Source organism: Lontra canadensis, unplaced genomic scaffold, assembly GCF_010015895.1.
Source record: "Lontra canadensis isolate GAN:19392208 unplaced genomic scaffold, GSC_riverotter_1.0 scaffold44, whole genome shotgun sequence".
Lineage (NCBI taxonomy): Eukaryota > Metazoa > Chordata > Mammalia > Carnivora > Mustelidae > Lontra > Lontra canadensis.
In genome coordinates this window covers 14395558-14415958 of record NW_022631038.1, presented here as the reverse complement: position 1 = coordinate 14415958, position 20401 = coordinate 14395558, and the positions used below count along the sequence as shown (strand labels likewise).

Here is a 20401-nt window from a genome sequence, read left to right as displayed (position 1 = left end):
ACTTTAATAACCCTTTAATAACACTTTAAATTCCCTGAACAATGTTTCTTAATGTAAAAAAAAAAAAAAAAGCCTTTGTGCACAGCTACAAATTTGCAATTTGTTCAGTGATAAGAGATAAAAGGAAAAACCAAATAAGACTGCATGTGTCAAATCTCACTCTAAGAACAGTACCTATGCTGTAGTCCGGCATCTGAAAATGGGTCCTCATACCAATCACAACAACAAGCCAGCAGACTTCAAGGGCAAACAAAACCCCTCTACAAACACTGCAAAACATGATTGCTCTTACATTTCACACCTTACTCATGCAGTGATGAAATCTGGGTAAGATGCTTGAAGTGAAGAGGAATTTCATTAGACTTTTTTTTTTTTTTTCTGTTTTTCTGTAACATTTACTTTTTGGCCCTAAGATCCTAAACACAGTTTCACAGTATAGGTCATGCATAGCTTGCAAGTCAAACGTTTTTACAGCTACTGTCTAACTACTATTTTGGACAACAGATTCACATGCAGCTAATGATCCCAGACGAGGGGCTTCATAAAACACTCTTTATGCCTCACTGACCATTCTATGGCCCAAAGTATGTAAGTAATAACCCCAAAGGGCAATCAATGAATTTGAATCATCATACTTGAGATCATATATCTTTTAAGTCCAGAAAGGATTTTTTTTTTTTTTTTTTTAGCAACTGCATGTTACTAAACCACAAACTGTTCTCTTAGCCCTACTCTGTACCCTGTCAACACTCTCATACTAGATCCCACTATGCCACCCTCCAGAATTACATGGTCCAATACGGTAGTAACCAGCCATAGGTGAGTGACTATGTTTAGATAACTTAAATAAAATACAAAATACATTCCTCAGTCATATTAACCCCACTTCAACTACCCACTAGCCGATATGGCCAGTGGCCACTATATTGGACCGCATAGGCCATAGAACACTTCCGTCATCGGAGAGAGATCTATTGAACAGAATAGCTCTAAGCTGCACCAGCACATGGGTTAACCTTCAAGGGACCTACTTTTAGGTCATGCTCAAGACTGAACTTAATTGTATTCTTAAAGAAAATACCTTTTAAGCTTTCTAATCATAAAGTATGACTGAAACTGAAAACCAATTGGCCTTTTCGATCACAACTTGTGCCCCAGGTCACTGTACAAAAATTTCCCAAGACAATGCTTTTTGATAGCATTCTTGGTTGGTTGTACTTAACATATGAAGTATTCTTTTGCTTATGTCAAGATCATTAATAAAGATGAAGATTCATGCTTCTTAAAGTTTACTATTTACACAACACTCATTGTCCTTTACATAAGGGTGGGGGGAACCAATGGTTGGCAATTTTAAAAATTCAAATCACATCATTTTTTATTAAATGTCTATACTCATCCTTAACTCAATCATCCTTTCGTTTCCCAGAGAGGTAGATGCTAACTAAAACGGATATATATATATTTAAAACAACAACAACAACAACAAACTAAAGCACTGTTGAGTGAGTAAAGGGTATTTATTCACCCTCCAAAAGATCAGAGCCCGATAGAGACATCAACAGGCCTCGGAAAGAGCAGAGAATAATGCAGTTCTCGTCTCCATTTTGCTGCAGAATTACAAGGGGCCACACACCTCTGTGGGCCTCCATGGACTCATGCACAAAAGGAAGCCACCAGAGGCTGCTCTCAGCTCTGACTTTCTGTGCTTTCAGTTGTGATTTTTTTTCAGTGATGTGCAACTGTGAATTCCAGTTGATTGTGTCCCTGGACTTTTGTCACACGGGGTAGATGAGTTGTTAGTGTCGTGGGGAAATGCCAGAAGAGGCCAGCGCGATGGGATGCCAACTAACATGAAAACATCAAGTGTACAAAAATTCTATCTGCAGGCTGAGCTATGACGCACAGAAACGCGCACACACGTGTGCACAACTGCACACTTTGACAGGCAATACACAAGTAAATGCAGGCAGAATCCGCTGAAACAGTATTTCTTAGGTCAGGAAGACGCACACACAGAATTCTGATTTGGGTGTTATTGTTACCTTAAATTGTAAAGTCAATGATCTATCACGGGGCTGATTAATTTGGCACTGCTTCACAGCAGCTCTAGCGCGGGACTGTTTTTAAGTTACGTGGACATTTTTACTCTACGGCTTTGCACTAAGAAACACAGGGCGCTCTACCACCGCACGTATTAGTGTCTATATAAAACCTACTTAACACGCAGGACTCTAGTTCATATTATACTACAGGGCCAGTCATTTCATACTGAACATAGACAGACGTAGATATCATTCACAAAAGCAACTCCAAATATGGCCTGGCTGAAAACTGCAAGGGTCAAGTCCGTTTGAAATGTAGCATTCTTAATGCAACATTTTCCATGGTCTTTTTTTTTTTTTTTTTCCCCTTTCCTCCAAGAGGTATAGAAATTAGGTCAGACATGCATCACGGCAGCCTGGCAGAGTTTGAGAAATCGACACTAACCCAACAGTATATTATGTTATGTAATAGAGGATAGTATTCAGTTAATAAGATACCTAAATTATTAATACCAAATAAATCCTAGATTATTTGTTTATAATGCCCAATAGCTTAGACAATAAAATGGCATTTTAACCTAATTTCTACTTTGAGCTTTCAAATACACTTGCTCCATGAATTCCATAAAAGAAATTAGAAGAGAACCGTAAAGCTGTTGGCTATTTCTGAACGCACACACATCCAGACACAGGAAATTACAACTTCAACACCAGCAGATCTTTCTTCACCAGCATCCGCAGATCACTATACTTTTAAGAATATTCAAGAATCTATGATGAACTGATCCACTTTAGATTGGGAATGTGAGTCGTTAGTTTACCTTGTCACTTTTCTCAATAAAAACATATTTTGAAATACAGGAGATTTTCTCACTTGTACCAACAAGAGGAAATTGGAATCCTAAATGGTTTAAACTCTCACAGAACGACATCGTTCAAAAAGCAATCATGGACTGTCTATTAAAATGTCAGTCTGGGTTTGTCATCAATGAACAACACTCATATCTATCATGATACCTCCAAACCCCGAGCCAAGACAGCATCTTCTGTCACTTTCCATCTGTGCCTCACAGAATACAGGACTTGGATATACAGAGGAGGAGCAAATGTTGGAAGTGATGCGTGCGCGACACTTCCCAGGGAGGGTCCTGGGTCCTGGCGCTCGAGAGGTGGCCACCGAGTCAGACCCTGGACTCATTCAGGCCCACAAAGTCTTACTCCTGGGATTCTTCTGAAAAGATTCAAAACCTGAGGTAAATCAAATGACACACACACACGCACACACAACACAATATTTACATTTAAAATTCTTACTTCATGAGATGGCTTGAGAAAAATTGGCATATAGGGTTCCTGTGGGATTAAGCATTTCTCATTATTACTCAGTTTATTGCTCTCCTGTTGGGCTTTCAGTTTAATAAACACGTAGCGAGCTCTAATTACAAGGGAAGAAAAATGGAGGTATGGAACAAAACACAACACACTGGAAACACTTGTTCGGACACTTTCTTCAAAAAAAAAAAAAAAAAGACCATCCACTTCACTTATTTTAATTCGGGTGCCATTCAAAAAGTATAAAAAGCCTTAGCAACTAAATGAAGACTGGATTTCCATTAAAAAGGGGAAAGGAACCAGCACTGCATGTCGTCGCTGAATTTTTAGGGGGATTCTCAGGTTTAGTTCTATTTGTATACATAAGCATCTTTGTTTTAATCTACCACATTTAGAGAAGATCACATTGTACGCACTTGCACAGTTTAATGTCTAAGTAGAATACGTCTATCTCGTAACAGGATTCTGACAAATCATAAATCACAGCCCATTTAATAAATGATTATGGGGATGCATGCAATCGTCTTCAAAGCTGTTGCCACCAACGCTCAATGATTTGCCCGGTATCTCGCTGAGACCTCGCGTCTGCCCTTTGCGTCTGTCTCCGGTTAATCAAGTGGCAGCCCAGAGGCCAGCGCTGGCACCAAATGATCAGCGTCGCCCCCCATCTTCTCGCTGCGATCCCATCACCAACACCTGCTCAACCCCGAGTTGGCACCCACGAGAGACCCCCCTGCCGCGCTGTTCAGCCACAGGAGATCACAGTGAAGCGCTTCGAAATGCAAGACATGTTGTGCAGCACGATGCCCAGCAGGAAGACGAGGACGCAGGCCACCAGGATCACAGTGCACACGCCGGACCAGGTGGAGCTTTTGGCCACGCCCCGCCGGTCGGGCTCCTCCTCCACCGCCTCCTGGGGCGCCCCGCCCTGCAGAGGCTGCTGTTCCGCGGGGATGGTCACCACGGTGACCGGCTTCTGCTGGCTCCCGGGCAGCAGGCGGCAGCCCATGTCTCCCGGCAGCAGCGCTCGCTCCTTGGAGATGGGCAGGGGCAGCATGTAGCACCCATTGCTGGGAAGTTTGATGAACACTGGGGTGTGCTCGGACGCGTGCGGGATGGCGATGACCGCCAGGACCTCGGGGTCGTCGGGGAGCTGCGACACGGAGAAGCCCGGGGGCAGCTTGGTGACGCCCCGGCACCAGGGGCACCTCACGTCCTTCTGGCTCGTCCTCATCTGCTGGAGGCACACCGAGCAGCAGGTGTGTTTGCAGTCCAGCAACTTGGGCCTTCGCCGGGGGCTGTAGTAATTGAAACAGATCTGACATTCCAGCAAGGAATCCTGGGAGAGCGTCTCCATCACGCCTCTGGGAAGCAGGAAGGCCGAGGCCGAGGGGAAGGAGCTTGTTCTCAGGGGCAGGCACTCCCACGCCTTCCTTCTTGGCTTTCCAAAGTCGTGAGGGGATCAGGGAGCTCACAGGCACCGAGCATACTCGAGTGTGTTCAATTCTGAAGAAGACAAAAAAAATGCAGAAAAGTTAATTATTTCAAACAAGCTGAGGTGTCAGCACATCAGCCGGGGTTCAAAAAGTCTTGACACTGGGTCAAAAACATAAAAATTTCCCACTCGGGAGAGATTACAGGAGTCCCACTTGTAATGCCCAGTGGAAGGTAAAGGAGTTGTCTCAGGCAGCTTCTTCCGGTAAGTACCTTGCTCATTTCTACAGGGAATGCTTTCACGGGGGCACACGTGCCCCATATTTCATAAAGAGGGAGTCTTGATTATGTTGTGTATATCTCAGTGGACCCTGGCTTGTTCTTCTAAAATATACCAAAGAAATTCTCTTGCTTCCAATAACTTTGTATCATCTCCTAAAAGTAAATTTCTTTCCTTCAACCCGCTGGTCATCTTCTCCTGACTCGACTTACCCTCCTGCAAGTGTTCATTGCCAGATTCAGGCAACTTCCCAAATCTAGGGAGTCCATGTAACTTATTTGCTCAATTCCTTTCACAAAGGAAATTAAAACAGTGCAGCCAAATATCTGGGGAGCCCTCCATATCTGGGGACCCCCAACCATATCTGGGGACCCCCCACCATATCTGGGGATCCCCCCCCACCAAATCATTGAAATAAAGTAATGCTTGTCATTTGGTTTCAAAAGAGATAAGAACTCAAAACAACAGCAACAATGGCCAGCCACAGCAATGAGCCTTCAGGCAGCAGGGGTCACAAAGGCACACAGGGCACCCTAGTATTTTCCATCCCTTACTTTAATTGCAATACTATTTAGGCTCGCACCCAGGAACGGGACCACAAGCAAGTACTATTAACTCGCCAGTCCTAACCAAGTATTGTCTAGCAAGAGGTTGCCAAAGAAGACTGGCAGGCAGCCCCCATCATAAAACGAAAACAGTGTAAGCCTCCTGGTACTGAGAGGAAGCAGAATGACTTAGTTCAACTTAATTGGGGTCTGAGGAAACCCCTAAGGCTCCAGTGTGGCAGTGAAGCCTGCTAATTCTGTTTCCTATTGAAAGTGTCCAAATTACCCGTCTCTGGATGGAGTCACAATGGCTCTGGAAAGAACTACCCGACCACTATTGTAGAAAAAAATCACCAGTCCTTGAACCCCACCCACTCCCAGGGCCAGGAGCTAATAACAGGGAAAAGTTCCAGCACACGTTTCTTAAAAAGCAAACCTTCTTTTTCTAACTTCCCTTGTGAAATTAAGAATGTACTCCTTGCCAATGATAAGATTTGTTAGAAATCAGAATTAGAAATGGAGGAAAAGTTTAAAGCAAAAAATAATCACTGGTGAAAATAACAATAACCAAAACCAGCAACATACCGTGAAACATTTTAGATGTAGTAAGAGCACCTCGATTAAATTACTGAAAGTCAAACAGAATAATAGAGCATTCAGAAAGTTCATATCATAATCAACTGCTTATCTATCCACTAATTCAAGAAATGTTTATTGAATAACTGAAATCTGTTAAGGGTAGAACTCAAATGTTCTCGATGAAAAAACATTATCGGGTGATGGAGCTGTTAATTAGCTAGATGGGGGGGCAGGGGGTCCTTTCACAATGTCCATATAGCAAATCGCCACCACGCACACCTTCAATGTCTTACAGTTTTGTCAGTTATACCTCAATAAAACTGAAAAATTAAAAATTAAAGCTATCTGTGGAGCATCTATCAGGCACAAAGCACAATGCTAGCTACTACTGGGCATATAGATGAAACTGATCCAAATCCTACTCTTAAGCAATCTGGTTAGGTAAGAAAGAAAACATGAATAGATTTTCTCTTCCCATTCATGTATTCATTCAGATTCTTATTGAACATCTCCACGTGTCAAGCATTATAGAATTTGTTTTTGTCCCTTGTAACCAAGATCTTGTCACTGCCCGTAAGAAACGCCCAGCCTAGCATGTGAACAGCTATAATACAAACACAGAGGGAAACGTGCCGGACAGGGGTAGGAGGAATCAGGGAAGGCTCAACGGATGATCTGGATTATAGAGAGAATTTGGACATATAAAAGCAGGGGGCAGATCATTTTCAGGTTCAGAAATCAGTGTGAGCCAAGGAAAGAGCGTGAGCAGCTGCAGAATTATTTCTAGGCTCTACCTGTGGCACTGGCTGGAGGATTTTTTTTTTTCCTAATATGAGAGTAACTTGAAAATCCCCCCTAAGAATTTTATAGTTTTAGCTTTGATGTTTGGGTCTTTGAAACAGATGCCTTTTAATTTTTTATGATTTTATTTCTCAGTAATGTCTACAACCAACGTGGAGCTCAAACTTACAACCCTGAGATCAAGAGTCTCAGGCTCTACCAACTGAGCCCAAGGTGCCCCCAGATACCTTTTACAGAAATGAGATTCTTGGAGAACTTGCAAGCAGCCTCCCGCGGGCCCAGCCCGAGAGAGCGAATTCCTGCAGGGAGGGGAGAGGGGAGTGTGGCCAGGCACAGACCACACCCTGTGGACAGCCTTGAGTGCCAAGGATGTGCGGCTTTCTGGTGGGCGATGGGAAAATACCAGAGAGGTTAGGAGTATGAGAATGAGGGGGCGCCTGGGTGGCTCAGTGGATTAAGCATCTGCCCTCAGCTCAGGTCATGATCCGAGGGACCTGGGACTGAGCCCCATGTGGGGCTCTCTGCTCAGTGTGGAGTCTGTTTCTCTCTCTCCCACTGTTCCTTCCCATCTCCATCCCCCACTCATTCTAATAAATAAATAAAATCTTAAAAAAAAAAGAGTATAAGAATGATTCATTAGGTAGTCATACTCAGGATAGATTGGAAAGACCTGCAGGGAAGCTATTATAATATTAGACAAGACGTAACAAGTCGTTGAAGGAAAGATGGGCAATTAGGCTGAAGAGATGAGAGGTGCCAAGCGGTAGTAGAGAAGTCGAGTGGGATCTGGCAGTGAATCACAATGTGGCTGTGTGGCAGGGAGAAGGCACAGGTGAAGTCTGGAGAGGAGGGTGGCATCATTAAGAGAAACAGGGATCCTGACAGAACGACAGTGAGTTCTGCTTGGGCCACCTTCCAGTTGAGGTGCTGGGAAGAGATACGAAACAAGTTATTCAGGAAGACAGGAAAGAGTCGGGAAAAAAAGCTGAAAATGTGGGGATGATAGTATAGAGAAGAGTCAGGCATGGACCTGGAGACTCAGATGAGGGCCACCAAAAAGAGCTATCAGCCAGAGACAAAAGAACAGAGAGACACCCTCAGGGAACACACAGCTCCTTCTGATGGAAAGGATGAATGGGGACAGAGGTAGAAGGAAAGCCATCATCTCCCAGCATGCATCCGTCGCAAAAAAAAAAAAAAGAAGAAGAAGAAGAAGAAAAAAAAGGCCTGAGCAGCATGAGGGTATGGAGAGAGAACCTTGGGCTTTGGTGACCAGGAGGTCCTTGGTATTTTTTTAAGAGTATCTTCAGTGGAGTATCAGGGGGATGACGTAGTCGGCAGGGATGCTGGAATGGAAGCACCGGAGTCCCTTTGGAGGTAGCGTGAGGCAAAGGGGCAGGCCAGTAGCTGAGAGGGCGAAGAATCACTTTGTTTGGAGAACAGAGAAATCTGAGCGAAGAGAAGCAGAGGAGGCAGGCGTGCTCCAAGCCACAGGGTCTGTGCGGTGCTGCCCAACGTGACCGCCGCGACAGGTGCAGGCAAAGGGAGCACATGAGCTCAGACAGGGGAAAGCTGCCAGGCGTCTGCAGTGGGCAAAGCAGAACGGAAATCCCCCGTGAGCCAGCAGTTAGGGTAGAACCTTCTCATTTCAGACCCCAGGTACAGAATTTATTCTTTCCTAAAATACAAAAGCAGAACACAGGGTTTGCTGGCGAATCTTGGCAAATGTTCCTCTCTGTCCTTAGCATTAAAGCCCGAGGACAGAGATAAGGCCACGGTGACTGACCACAGGGAGATGTGAATGTGCTTGGGTGGGAAGGACGGACTGCTTGGAGCTATGGTGGCAAAAATGACAAAACTGGGGAGGGGACAAGAAAAAGCACAGATTCCTGCAATTTTACGAATTTGGAGACAGCTTTCTTTAACCACGGCACTCAGGACCACCACCTTCAAGATACACGGGGCTGGGACAAAAAAACTGCTTCTTGATACCAGTACGGAAACAGCGACCACGAAATTATCAATCTTCCTTCCTAACAAAACAAAACAAACACAAAAACCCTTCCTGCCTGCCATATCCTTTACCTTACTTTCACATAAAAAATGTGGGAATCAGTTTAGTGGAGGAGGAAGAACAAGGGCTTTGGCCTCAATGAACCTTGGGTCCAATCCTTGCTCTATCACCACCAGCTGTGACACTAGAGCAAGTCATTGAACCTCTGGAAGCCTGATTCTTTATCGGCTAAAGAGGAAAATAGAGTTCTAGCTGAATCAGGTAAAAGGCTCAAGGAGCACTGGTGCATCCCTCTCCCTCCCCCCTGACTCCAGACTCCTTCCAGTGCTGTGTGCTGTCTGCCCAGAGAGCTCTTCCTGGCTCCTAAAGAACCGCCATCTTGAACAGCTTGGGAGGAAGAACGCAAGGGTTCTCCTTGGCTCTGCCCCAAGGCCTGCCACACCATCATTTTTCAACAAAACCAACATGCAATTTTATTCATGAATTTATGTTCCAAGTAATGCTCACTTATTTGGCATTGCGCTCCTTTAAAACTGGATTATACTACTCAATTTCCAACTCTATCCAAGTAAGCCTAGGCCCTAGGGTAAAGGCTGACCACCAAAGCAGAATGGGGAAACAGTTCCTATCTTCCGTGCTCAGCCACTCAAGGCATCCTGGTGACAGCATCTCTCATCTATCCGTGGACGTGCTCTGTGTGACGCCAGCCTGTACTGCATTCCAGCTCATTTTCTGCAGCATAATTAGTAATGATGATGATTAGTTAGGTAAAGAGAAGAAAATTTATGAGCCTATGGACCAAAGCTGATGATGAATCATCCCTTTTCCCTTCCTTCAAAACCTGGAAAGGTGTGTGTCAACCACAGAAGAAAGGGAATGCAAACAAAGCCCACGTAAGCTGGGAAAGAAACTTGAGTGCCTGGTCTAATGCATCATACATGAAGCACACACAGGTGAGAGCCTCAGGAACCAGAGTCTGAGGTTCTTTCCTTACCAGAGCAAGACACGGCAGTCAAGTAAGACACTCAGTACATTTGGGAGGAAAGGGCACTTGGAACGCATACAAACAAGTGTATTCTGAAACATCATGGGACAATTTATTTTTGAAAGAATCTAAAGATCAAAAACCAGATCACAAGAAGAGGAAGAGCCCCTAAAGGAGGACATTCTCAAAATAATTATGGCTTATAAGAGAACTAATTTTCAAACGTATTTTCCTAAGACAGTCCTTAGTTTCATAAATGATGTCAACAGTACAGCATACAGATAAAAGGCCTTGAATAATCACTAAACGCAGTACTAACGCATGCTTTGGTTTAAAATGCCTTTCTTAAAAAAAATAATTATTTGACGGCAAGTGAGCAAGTGGGGCGGGGGGTAGCGGGGGTTAGAGAAAAGAGAGAGAGGGATAGAAGCAGACTCCCCACTGAGCATGGAGCCCAATGCAGGGCTTGACCTCACAACCCTGAGATCAAAACCTGAGTGGGCGGGGTGCCTGCGTGGCTCAGTGGGTTAAAGCCTCTGCCTTCGGCTCAGGTCATGATCCCGGGGTCCTGGCATCAAGCTCTCTGCGCAGCAGGGAGCCTGCTTCCTCCTCTCTCTCTCTGCCTGCCTCTCTGCCTACTTGTAATCTCTGTCTGTCAAATAAATAAAATCTTTAAAAAACAAACAAAAAACCTGAATGGGGACCAGTCATCGGGCACTCAACCGACGGTGGCACCCAGGCACCCCTAAAATGCTTTTCTTGGTTTCAGCTCAGGTTATGAGTCTGCTCGAGATTTTCTCCCCCCACCCCTTTTCCTTTGGCCCCTTGCTTAAGCGCCCTCTCTCTCTCTCACACTCTCTCTCAAATAAATAAATAAAATATTTTTTTAAAACATGGATTGAGATTTGTGTAACTACAGGGAAGCATGATTGGGGGGTGGGGTGGAAATGCCAAAACTAAAGGGTTGTGTATGTTGTTGTTTGGGAGTAGTGGGTGTTTGATGCTCTTCAACACTTGCTAAATTTTCCCCAAAATAAAAGTTCCCCTTTTTAAAACACTATATAATTTCAAACACCATGATAAAAGGTGTGGGCATGATAAAGCGTCACTATGAATTTAGTGGTGGTAAAATAACACAGACCTCCAATACCGAGTCTGCGCAGTCCCAGTTGCTTTTAGAAGTCGAGGCATAGGAGGATAAAAAAGCGGAGGAAATAAATAATCCAGAACGTTGTACACTGCTTTGACTCTTGCGACCCTCCGTACATCCTGATTTGGATCTGTGGCTGTGACCTTCATTGGAAAGCCTCCCCTCAGAACTGGCAAGGACCGAGAGCAACTACATCTGGTTGACCCTGGTTGACCTTGAACTATTCCAGCCGATGGTCTCCATCAGGACCTTCAATTCAATGGTCCTGGTGAGAATCATCTCGAAGGCAGAGATTAAACTGGACACTGTCCTGCTTTTCTTCCTCTCTGGAAATAGCTCCTCCTTCTGATGCTGGCTATTTATTACTTCATTCTTCAAGAAAAAGTAAATATTTGAAATGGGATTAAATGAAATCATTACAATCCCATGTACTGTGGCATTTCAGCTGGTAAGACCACTTGGTTATACTGGATCTCAGCAAACACTCTGATAAGTGGCAAGAATGGGAATGGCCTGGCAGTGTCGCTGACTCCCGGTCCTCTGGAGCAGAGAGCAATTCTTTCAGGACACAATCGCCTGATGGACGCAGAGTCTGGTCTAACTACACTCGCTCTGATTTAGCGGAGAAGGCAGTGGATTCTAGGACTCTGACAAATGTTAAATGAGAATTCCATCGGCCCCAACTCTAATATTTACATTGTTTCCTCCTATGAGCATCCGTGGTTTGCTGTATTTAACGATGTCACGACGCTAGAAAGTGAAAACTCTCAACCATTGTCTTGGATGACCTGAGGATGCAGCAGGGAACGGTGACCCGGTCTAGAGGCAGAGTGGCCTTGGTGGCAGGGGCAGACCCGGTGAGACAGAGAGATCGTGGCTATACAGGCAGAGGGCAGCAGACCAGCCAGCCAGAAGGCCATGATCAGCCCCAGGGACCTGCACACGACCAGAGGACTGGCCCTGCCAGCACTGCCCATTGGGACAACCACAGTCCTGATGGACTGGGCCAGAGGACAGGGGCCAACTCTGAAAATTCGACTAACCAAGCAGGGGAAGCTGAACCACGGCCTTCAGAGATGTTATTTATTCAGGAGCATTTCATTTACTCAGAAGCATTTAAGTCGAGTTACAAAGAAGATAAACAAATTTGGTGCCCCCCCCCCGTTTGGGAATGCATATTTAAAATCCAAGTATATTGGAATCAAGACATTTTTAGGAATTAAAGCCGAATTTCAGAGTAGCCATGACTGACAATAACCGCTGGTTTTTGTGGGTTTGCTTCTTCTAATAGCTATCAAACCATCACTACTCTTAGGGGTCAGGAAAGGAGGATCTTAGCTCTAATTCTGCTCTAATCAAATGCGTGACCTTCAGCAAGTCACCTCCCTGCGAGCTGTGGGGTCCTCACCTATGAGGACACTGTACGAGATGATCCCCTAAAGTACCTTCTAGCAAACACAGTTCTACTACATGAACAAAGTGCTAGCTTTCAGTGATGGAACCGCCAGGCTATTTGTTCTGCACTTATGGTACCTGCCAGATCATCTGTAAGTATCATGTTAGTGATCTCACAAGAATATACATCTACGTGAGAGAGCGGGCAGTTCAATAAATGGGAGGCAACTTACATTAGAAATTTCTTCCTTTGTGCCTCTGGTTCAACAAATGAATTTAGGTAGAGCTAAAGGGCTAACAGAAACAGCCACAACTCTGATTTGCAGCAACAATCCAAAGCATAACTATCTTATGTCTAATCGATAACCTTCTTAGATCAAGGAAGATAGTGCTATTACTCAAACTCATTACCATGTGAAGGTGGTCCCAACTTTCCCTTGAAAAGTCACCTGCACAGCCGCCCACCTCACACAGAGGATAATATTGGCATAAATCAGATACTTGGTTTCACCTTCACTTGTTCTGATCACCAGTAATGGTGAAGAAAAAGTTGCAGGTGCTCATAAAAGCAGGGAAGAGATACAAAGGACTGTCAGGGGATCCCCAGGCTCCCTGGAGAGGAGGGATAATAAAAGATGCCATCAGACAGACAGATAGACAGGTAGGACAAAGGGAAAATGATCAATTACCCCAAATCCTAGAATTCTGAGTACAGCCAAAGGAAATGACAAGTCAGACATCTAAGTAGAGCCGAAGAAATGAAAAACAAACACCCTAAGCCTCCCCAACGGCTGGACATCTACTAAGGGAAAACATTCGGTAGGTAAACAAGTATTTACTGGGAACCCATCATGTGCCAAGCGTTATCCAAGACACTGAGACACTACAACCAACTAGTGCCTTTGCCCTCAAGGAGCCTAGACGTGCACTTGAGGGAGGAGCTATGGAAAGAGAACCAAGGGGTGGGAGGGGGGCGGCCAGTCAGAGCACTGAAAGGAGGTGCTTCTTCAATCGATCACGCACAGGCCTCAACCAGAACTACCAAGCAAAGAACTTTCACTGCCTGTTACAACCCGAAAGGTTAGAGCCAGCTGTCAGCGGGCTCACTGTTCTTCCTGCTCCGGTGACACCGGGGAACAGGAAAGTCAGAGGGAAGGACACTGACATTTCCTTTTATGATTAAGCACCACGTTAGACCCATGCGGGCATCACCCCAGACAGCAAGGTGGGCTCTGAGCTATAAGGGCTATAAGCCTCAAGAGAAGCCGGAGTTTGAGTTTGAGGGGGGAATCTCAAGGTCGTCTAAAGACAGCCCAGTGCCAGCAAAGCACATTAGGTCATCACTGGGGAGACTGAAGTCGTGCATTAAGGACCCCGAGGCTCTAAGTAAGCAAGCTCCCGGGAAGGCAAAGGCCCCTCTCTGCCGTGGATCCCCACTGCCACTGCTCTTCATGTGTGGGGTACAGGGGACGCTGAAGGCCCCAGTCAGACTTGCTATGTATCCATGTGCATTTCCAGAATATGAACCACACAGGTGCCTTCCCCACCAACCCCAGCACAAACAGAAACCTTCAGGCAATTTGTTTTTTAATTTTTTCCCATTGTGTTTTGTCTGTATCAGAGACCCTCGACTTTCTTCGGTAAAGAGGCAGATACGAATTTTAGGCCCTGTAGGTCCAACAGGCTCATTCACAAACACTCAACTCTGCAAAGTGTGAAAGGAGTCATAGACAACAGACAAAGAACAGTGTCTTTACAAAGACAGGCCTAGGATTGGAGTTGCCCAACAGGCTATCATGTGCTGACCCCAGATGGCTATCATTTTCCCTCAGCCCTGCCCTTAATCCCCTAAATTCAATGCATTACTCTGGAGACACCCATCCCCACATCTGCTTCTTGCTTTAACATCAGTTTATCTCACCTGGTATCTTTCTGTCAAGTTCCAGAAGGCAAAATACTTTCATAGTTATTTGGGGAGATAAGAGAATATCCGCTTCATAGATGCAACACCTTTTTAAATGACTGTTTTCAGAAAACAGGAAGAGAGGTGAGCAAAGACATTGACAATGACCATCATACCTGACCCACTAACTGCAAGACCATTCGTGAGAACACAGAAGTAGGGTTCCAGACTTCTTTCCACTTAGAAATATGGATCTATTACTTGGACCAAATGGCAATAACTCTAGAATTTATCATGACCACTCCAGATTAAAGACAACCCCTAATTTAATGGAATGTCACAGGGACACAGTGGTAATGCCGCCTGACTGCCCCAACTTTGGATACAATCCTGTGTTCATCTCCACAATTATGTCAAGCCGGGAAGTAGCTGAACCAATTTAGATCTGGCCAGGTTAATCTCAGCTTTAAAGACCTTATTTATTTGACAGACAGAGATCACAAACAGGCAGAGAGGCAGGCAGAGAGAGAGGAGGAAGCAGACTCCCCGCCGAGCAGAGAGCCTGATGCGGGGCTCAATCCCAGGACCCTGGGACCATGACCTGAGCCGAAGGCAGAGGCTTTAACCCACTGAGCCACCCAGGTGTCCCTAATCTCAGCTGTATGTTACTATCTTATGGTGCTTCACCTTTATCAAGAAGGATACTGGGTACATTTCCCAAACACATGGAGAAGTCCTTCAAAGTGCCACAGAACATGGATGAAGATGAAAACTCCATTAATCTGAGACACCCTGAGGCTAGAAGGAGGGGCAGGATAGGAAAGTCTTAGCTCAACTTTATTTATTTTTTTAAGATTCATTTATTTATTTGAGAGAGAGAGAGCAGGGGGGTAGGGGGTGGGCAGAGGGAGAAAGAGAACCTCAATCTCTGCACTGAGCACAAGCCCAACACGGGGCTCGATCTCATGACCCTGAGATCACAATCTGGGCCGCCACTGAGAGTCAGACGCTTAACCAACTGAGCCACCGAGGCACCCCTTGGCTAAGTTGAAAAAAAAAAAATCTAAATATTAAGACTCACCTACTTTTACACATTTAAAAAATACATACATTTCTTAAGATTTCCTCAGATTACCTGGAAAACATTCTAAATTAAACATCTGAAAAGAACATCACATTAAAAACCTGGTGGGTTTTATAGATATCTCTTTAAATAAATCTATTCGGAAGCTAGTCGTAAGATTATTTTCTTTGAGCAGGGAGTATTTATTGCTGCAATCTCTCTACCTAGCATCAATTTCGATGATTCATGGCATAAGTTAAGTCTCAAACTGAAGTTGCTAAGCTCCCTAAAGGCACCAGTACTAAACTAAACCCAGGAAGCGCCGTGGGGTGGGGTGGGGGTGTGTGCAGGGAGTCAGCTGTCAGTCTGCTTGTTACACTTCTGCTGCTTTTTCTGACATCCAGCTGCAGTAACTCAATGAGACTTGACTTTCCATTTAGGCAGGGCAAGAAGAAAAAAAGCAACCCCCCCCCACACACAAATGGAACGGTGGTACAACCACAAGCCATCAACTATGAGTCCATCTTTCCTAACCTCACAAGAAATCCGAAAGACTTCTCCTTTGCTTTCTTATGTTTGTTTATAAGTCAACTCAGAATATTTGACAACAAAATGCACATACTTTAAACAGAGTTCAATAAGTTTTGACAATACACACAGCTGTGTAACCACAATGCCAATCAAGCTATTTCCATCACCCCACAAGGTCCCTTTGTGCCACATCCAGTCCATCCTCCCTCTCTGTCTCTGGCTCCGATCTAGCTTTGAATCTGTAGCTTGTCTGTAAGTACAGGTTTAAGGCAAGTGGCAATATTCTTTTTTTTTTTTTTTTAAAGATTTTATTTATTTATTTGACAGACAGAGATCACAAGTAGGCAGAGAGGCAGGCAGAGAGAGAGGAGAAAGCAGGCTCCCCGCTGAGCAGAAAGCCCGATGTGGGGCTCAATCCCAGGACCCTGAGATCACGACCTGAGCTGAAGGCAGAGGCCCCAACCCACTGAGCCAGCCAGGCGCCTCAAGTGGCAATATTCTGAGTGTACTTTCAGATGACCTAGGACCATATTCTGGGGAATAAGGTATTTAACCAACTTTACATTCATACTCCCAGAGAAGACCACAGAGTAACAAAGAGTACTCTGAATGCATTCATTCAAATACGGACAGAGTACAAGGCAATCCTGGGTTTGGGGGATCCAAAGAGAAAAAGATGGGCCCTTCCTTGCAAAGATAACCTCGTGATGTGGTCTGGGCTTAATGCAGGCTATCAGACAGCAATGGAAGAAGAGACACCTGGTCTGCCTAGGGAAGCCTGGCAAGATTTTTCAGGAAAGGTGGCACTTTAACCTCAAGGATGAGGCCACAGCGTAAGTAAAGGCACAGACTGTGCAGGACCAGTGGTTACGGGCAGGGCTCTGAACCCACGGCCTACAGCAGTACTCACGTTATGTCTGTCAGCACCTACTTCAAAGGCTGGGCAGACTTCAATGACTTAGAACACACGTCAAACTCTCAGAACGGTGCCTGACCCCCGGCCGGCTCTTCCTGGTATTATCACTACCTGATGAGGAAGGAAAGGGAAGGCAGTGGGGTCTGAGCAGCATTAACGAATCCATCAATTAAGCACAGTCCTCCCTCTGTGCTCTGAGCTCAGCGGAAAGGCAGACAAAGAAACAGGTGGGGGTTCAAATGTAGCCTTGGCTCCAGGGTTCTAAAGCAAGGCAGGAGGAAGTCCCCAAAGCCAAAATGGCACTTTCCTGGTCCTCGCACTGAGGTTCCAAGGAACCCAATAGCTGTCCCTGCCAGCTGGGAGAGGTCAGGTCACTAGGTGGCAGTAGGAGCAGGGGGCAAAACATGCCCACCCCCCACCCCCCACGGAGGGCAAGTAAGTCAGCGAGTGAGGAAGGAAGGAGAAGAGAATGAGGAAGGAAAGAGGGAGGAGGAAAGAGCAGAGGGGGAAGGAAAGAAAGCAAGACAGAGTAGAGCCCTTCCCCCTCCTCCTTGCAACTCCTCTGCGAGGGGCACTGAGGAAGGCCCAGCCCCCAGCAGCAGGCAGAAGCAGCAGTTCTGATTTGGGGGGAAGCTCCGGAACAGAAGGGCAGGCCCCTCCCCCAGATCTCAGGGTTTGGATTTTGTCCTGTGCGTGGCTGGGCTGCTGAAGACTTCACTGGGGAGCAGTATCACAATCATAACCACATGATCTTTTTTTTCCTTTTTAACCATTTTAAAGTCCACAATTCAGTGGCATGAAGCACACTGCTAATGTCGGGTAAGCATCATCCCTACTTCCAGAAACAACGTCTTCATACCCAACAGGAACTCCTGTAGGGCCAAGAGCGGGCTGCCCCAAGGGGGGCCACTCTGACGTGAAGATTATTTTGAGTTAAAAGCAATCCAAACCCAGCAGTTTCAGGAAAAGCTCTTCGCCTCCCTTCCGCTGCCTGCCTGTACCAGGAAGAGGTATTCACGGAGATTTCTCTTTACCTATGAAATGAATCTGCGTAACAGGGCCACCTTTGCTTTAAAGACATCTCCTCTCACCTCCCCACTAATGGGCCTTCTCCCCTCGGTGTCAGCAGACCCTACCCCTCTCCTTAGCTCACAGAAGCCCCATGGTGCCTCACTGTCTTTGGGATTTCATGTCTGTGTGGATTCCCTGTATGTATGAAACTACATTTGATTTTCTCTGTTCATCTGTCTCTTGTCAATTTGATTTTCAGGCCAGCCAGAAGGACCTCGAAGGGCAGAGGAATTTCTTCCTCCCTGACACCTGGTACTCCTCAAGAATGTAACTCCCCACAGTCCCTGGTAACCTCCCTTCTGCTTTTGTTTCTCAAGGAATTTGCCTATTCTAGGTGCCTCATATAAGTGGAACCCTATATTTGTCCTTTTGTGTCCCCATGGGGCTCCCTGCTCAGCAGGGAATCTGCTTCTCCCCCCTTCCACCCCTCACCCAACTCACACTTGCTTACATATGTGCATGCTCTCTCTCTCTCAGATAAATACAAATCTTTTAAAAAAATAAATAAAATTCTAGTGTCCATCTTGAGTGCATAGAGATCAGGTGTTAAGGCTCAAGCTTGTCAACTCCCCCAGCTTCCGGCACCCAAAATAAATTCCTCCCTTTCTCTTTTCCAACTCCCCTTTATTGAGGTACCAGCTTCTCTTACAACTTTATCCAAGTTTGTTTGGCAACAGTGTTGGCCAACCCAGCCAGAAGCTACGTTTTGATTGGTCTGGCCCACTTGGGTTCCCCGGGATGGAGCGGTTGGCCACTACAGTGCCCAGGCTCTTGCGTGCGGCTCCTGGGTTAGTGACTGTAACAGACTGGTAACGTGACAGGGGAGGAAAAGACCCCCCATGGTTCTGGTTCAGACAACCAAATGGAGGTCAGATTTCTGAGGAAGGCTGCTTACTGAAAGGCAGCACAGTGTCTGGAGGTTACGGAGATGGCCAATATGCTCTGAATCTTTAAGTTTTCTAACTGCTCAAGTTCTGACTTCCACGCAAAACTTAGATAACCACTGCGGAACTAGCATTACCAAATAATTTATATGACATTATATTTCACCAAGTCAATTATTAGACAACAAAGAAATGGATATTTTCATTACTGGGTCCTCCAGGAAAAAAAAAAAAAGAGAGAAGAGACTATGAACCACAAATGTCTAAATTCACAGAGATTAAACCTTAGCAGTGTTCAAATTCTTCTCATCTCTAAAAAAGCACAGTGTAAAATATTTGTAAGAGGTTCTGTGGTGCCAGGCTAGAGCAGTTTATTAGGACACCCCATTGTCAAATAAGGCTCAAAGCTATCTTTTGCCATGTAAATTCCTCTCTCTAAACCCTGGCTCTGGTTACCAACTAAATGGGAAGAAATGCTCAGATTCACCACCTCTCCCTTTGTGGCTCATTCAGCTCCACCCCCCCAAACAGATACATCTTTACAGATTAATAAAGCCTGCCAAGTCCAGTAGACGGTATACAGTAGGCGCTCGTCTATAATAACACCCAGATGAGAGAGCCTGTCTTCCTCTCACTGTCGTATTATTTCCATAATAAGAATATTCAACTTCACACGGAGGCCCAAACTGAAATGTGAGGTTATGGATTATCCTGATTTTTATATCCAAGACCACACACAAAGTATTTAAGCTTCAAGAATAAAAAAATTAAGCAGTTTTGGACATCACGCTCTCCCCCTACTCTCACCAAGTACCCTTAGAGGGGAAAAACAACAACAACAACAACTGTAAAGTAAGCCTATTTAATCTTTCAATTAACTTATTGAGTTTCAGCTTTCCTATCCTTTGTGAAAAAAATTCTCGTAACTTCCCTTTCTCAGAAGAGTCACAAAATATATCTAAAGCAGTAAGTTAATATTTTCTTGTATTAACCCAATTCTACTTTTGAATTTAAAATGCAGAGATGCAGCAATAATAGGAGTAAAACAACAAATACAGATTTAAATGAAAATAAATGTCTCACAAACCGTCAGCTGATGTAGGTCATGGGAATCAGATTACATTGGTTTATTGAGACAGCCAGTCTATTTCAGAAAATAACTCTCTAATGCTGTCAAGTTACTGAGCAACTTAAAATAAAACAAGGTTGAATTTAACCTACACTGAAAGGAGGAAAGAGGTGGCAAAGCCTCACATAAATTCCAACCTAAGGTGATGGACAGGGCAGATCCCACCCCACCCCCCACCCTCCTCCGCAGCCACACTTCAGTTCCACTGCTGTCCTTCCCTCGGACTGTCGCAATCCCTCCGTGTTCCCGTCAATGGAATATCAATGAGACCACAGAACCACAGACTCACACACAAATACAATTTCCTGAGGAAGTGATTCTAGAGCTAACATCAGTGAACACGA

General features: G+C 45.1%; 1 protein-coding gene across 4 annotated transcripts in view; it reads right to left on the bottom strand.

Moving 5' to 3' along the window:
• Positions 1-1501: 1501 nt before the first annotated feature.
• RNF152 (ring finger protein 152) overlaps positions 1502-20401 on the bottom strand; it is a 72959-nt gene continuing 54059 nt past the window's right edge. For 2 of the 4 annotated variants that reach the window (XM_032872300.1, XM_032872298.1), the window contains exon 2: positions 1502-4883. In XM_032872300.1, coding sequence (XP_032728191.1) covers positions 4123-4734 — 612 coding nt within the window. In that variant the 5' untranslated portion in view covers positions 4735-4883 and the 3' untranslated portion in view covers positions 1502-4122. Of the gene's footprint in view, positions 4884-6221; positions 6261-20401 lie in introns of those variants that run through there. The other 2 variants (XR_004384365.1, XM_032872299.1) reach the window with 2 other exon arrangements.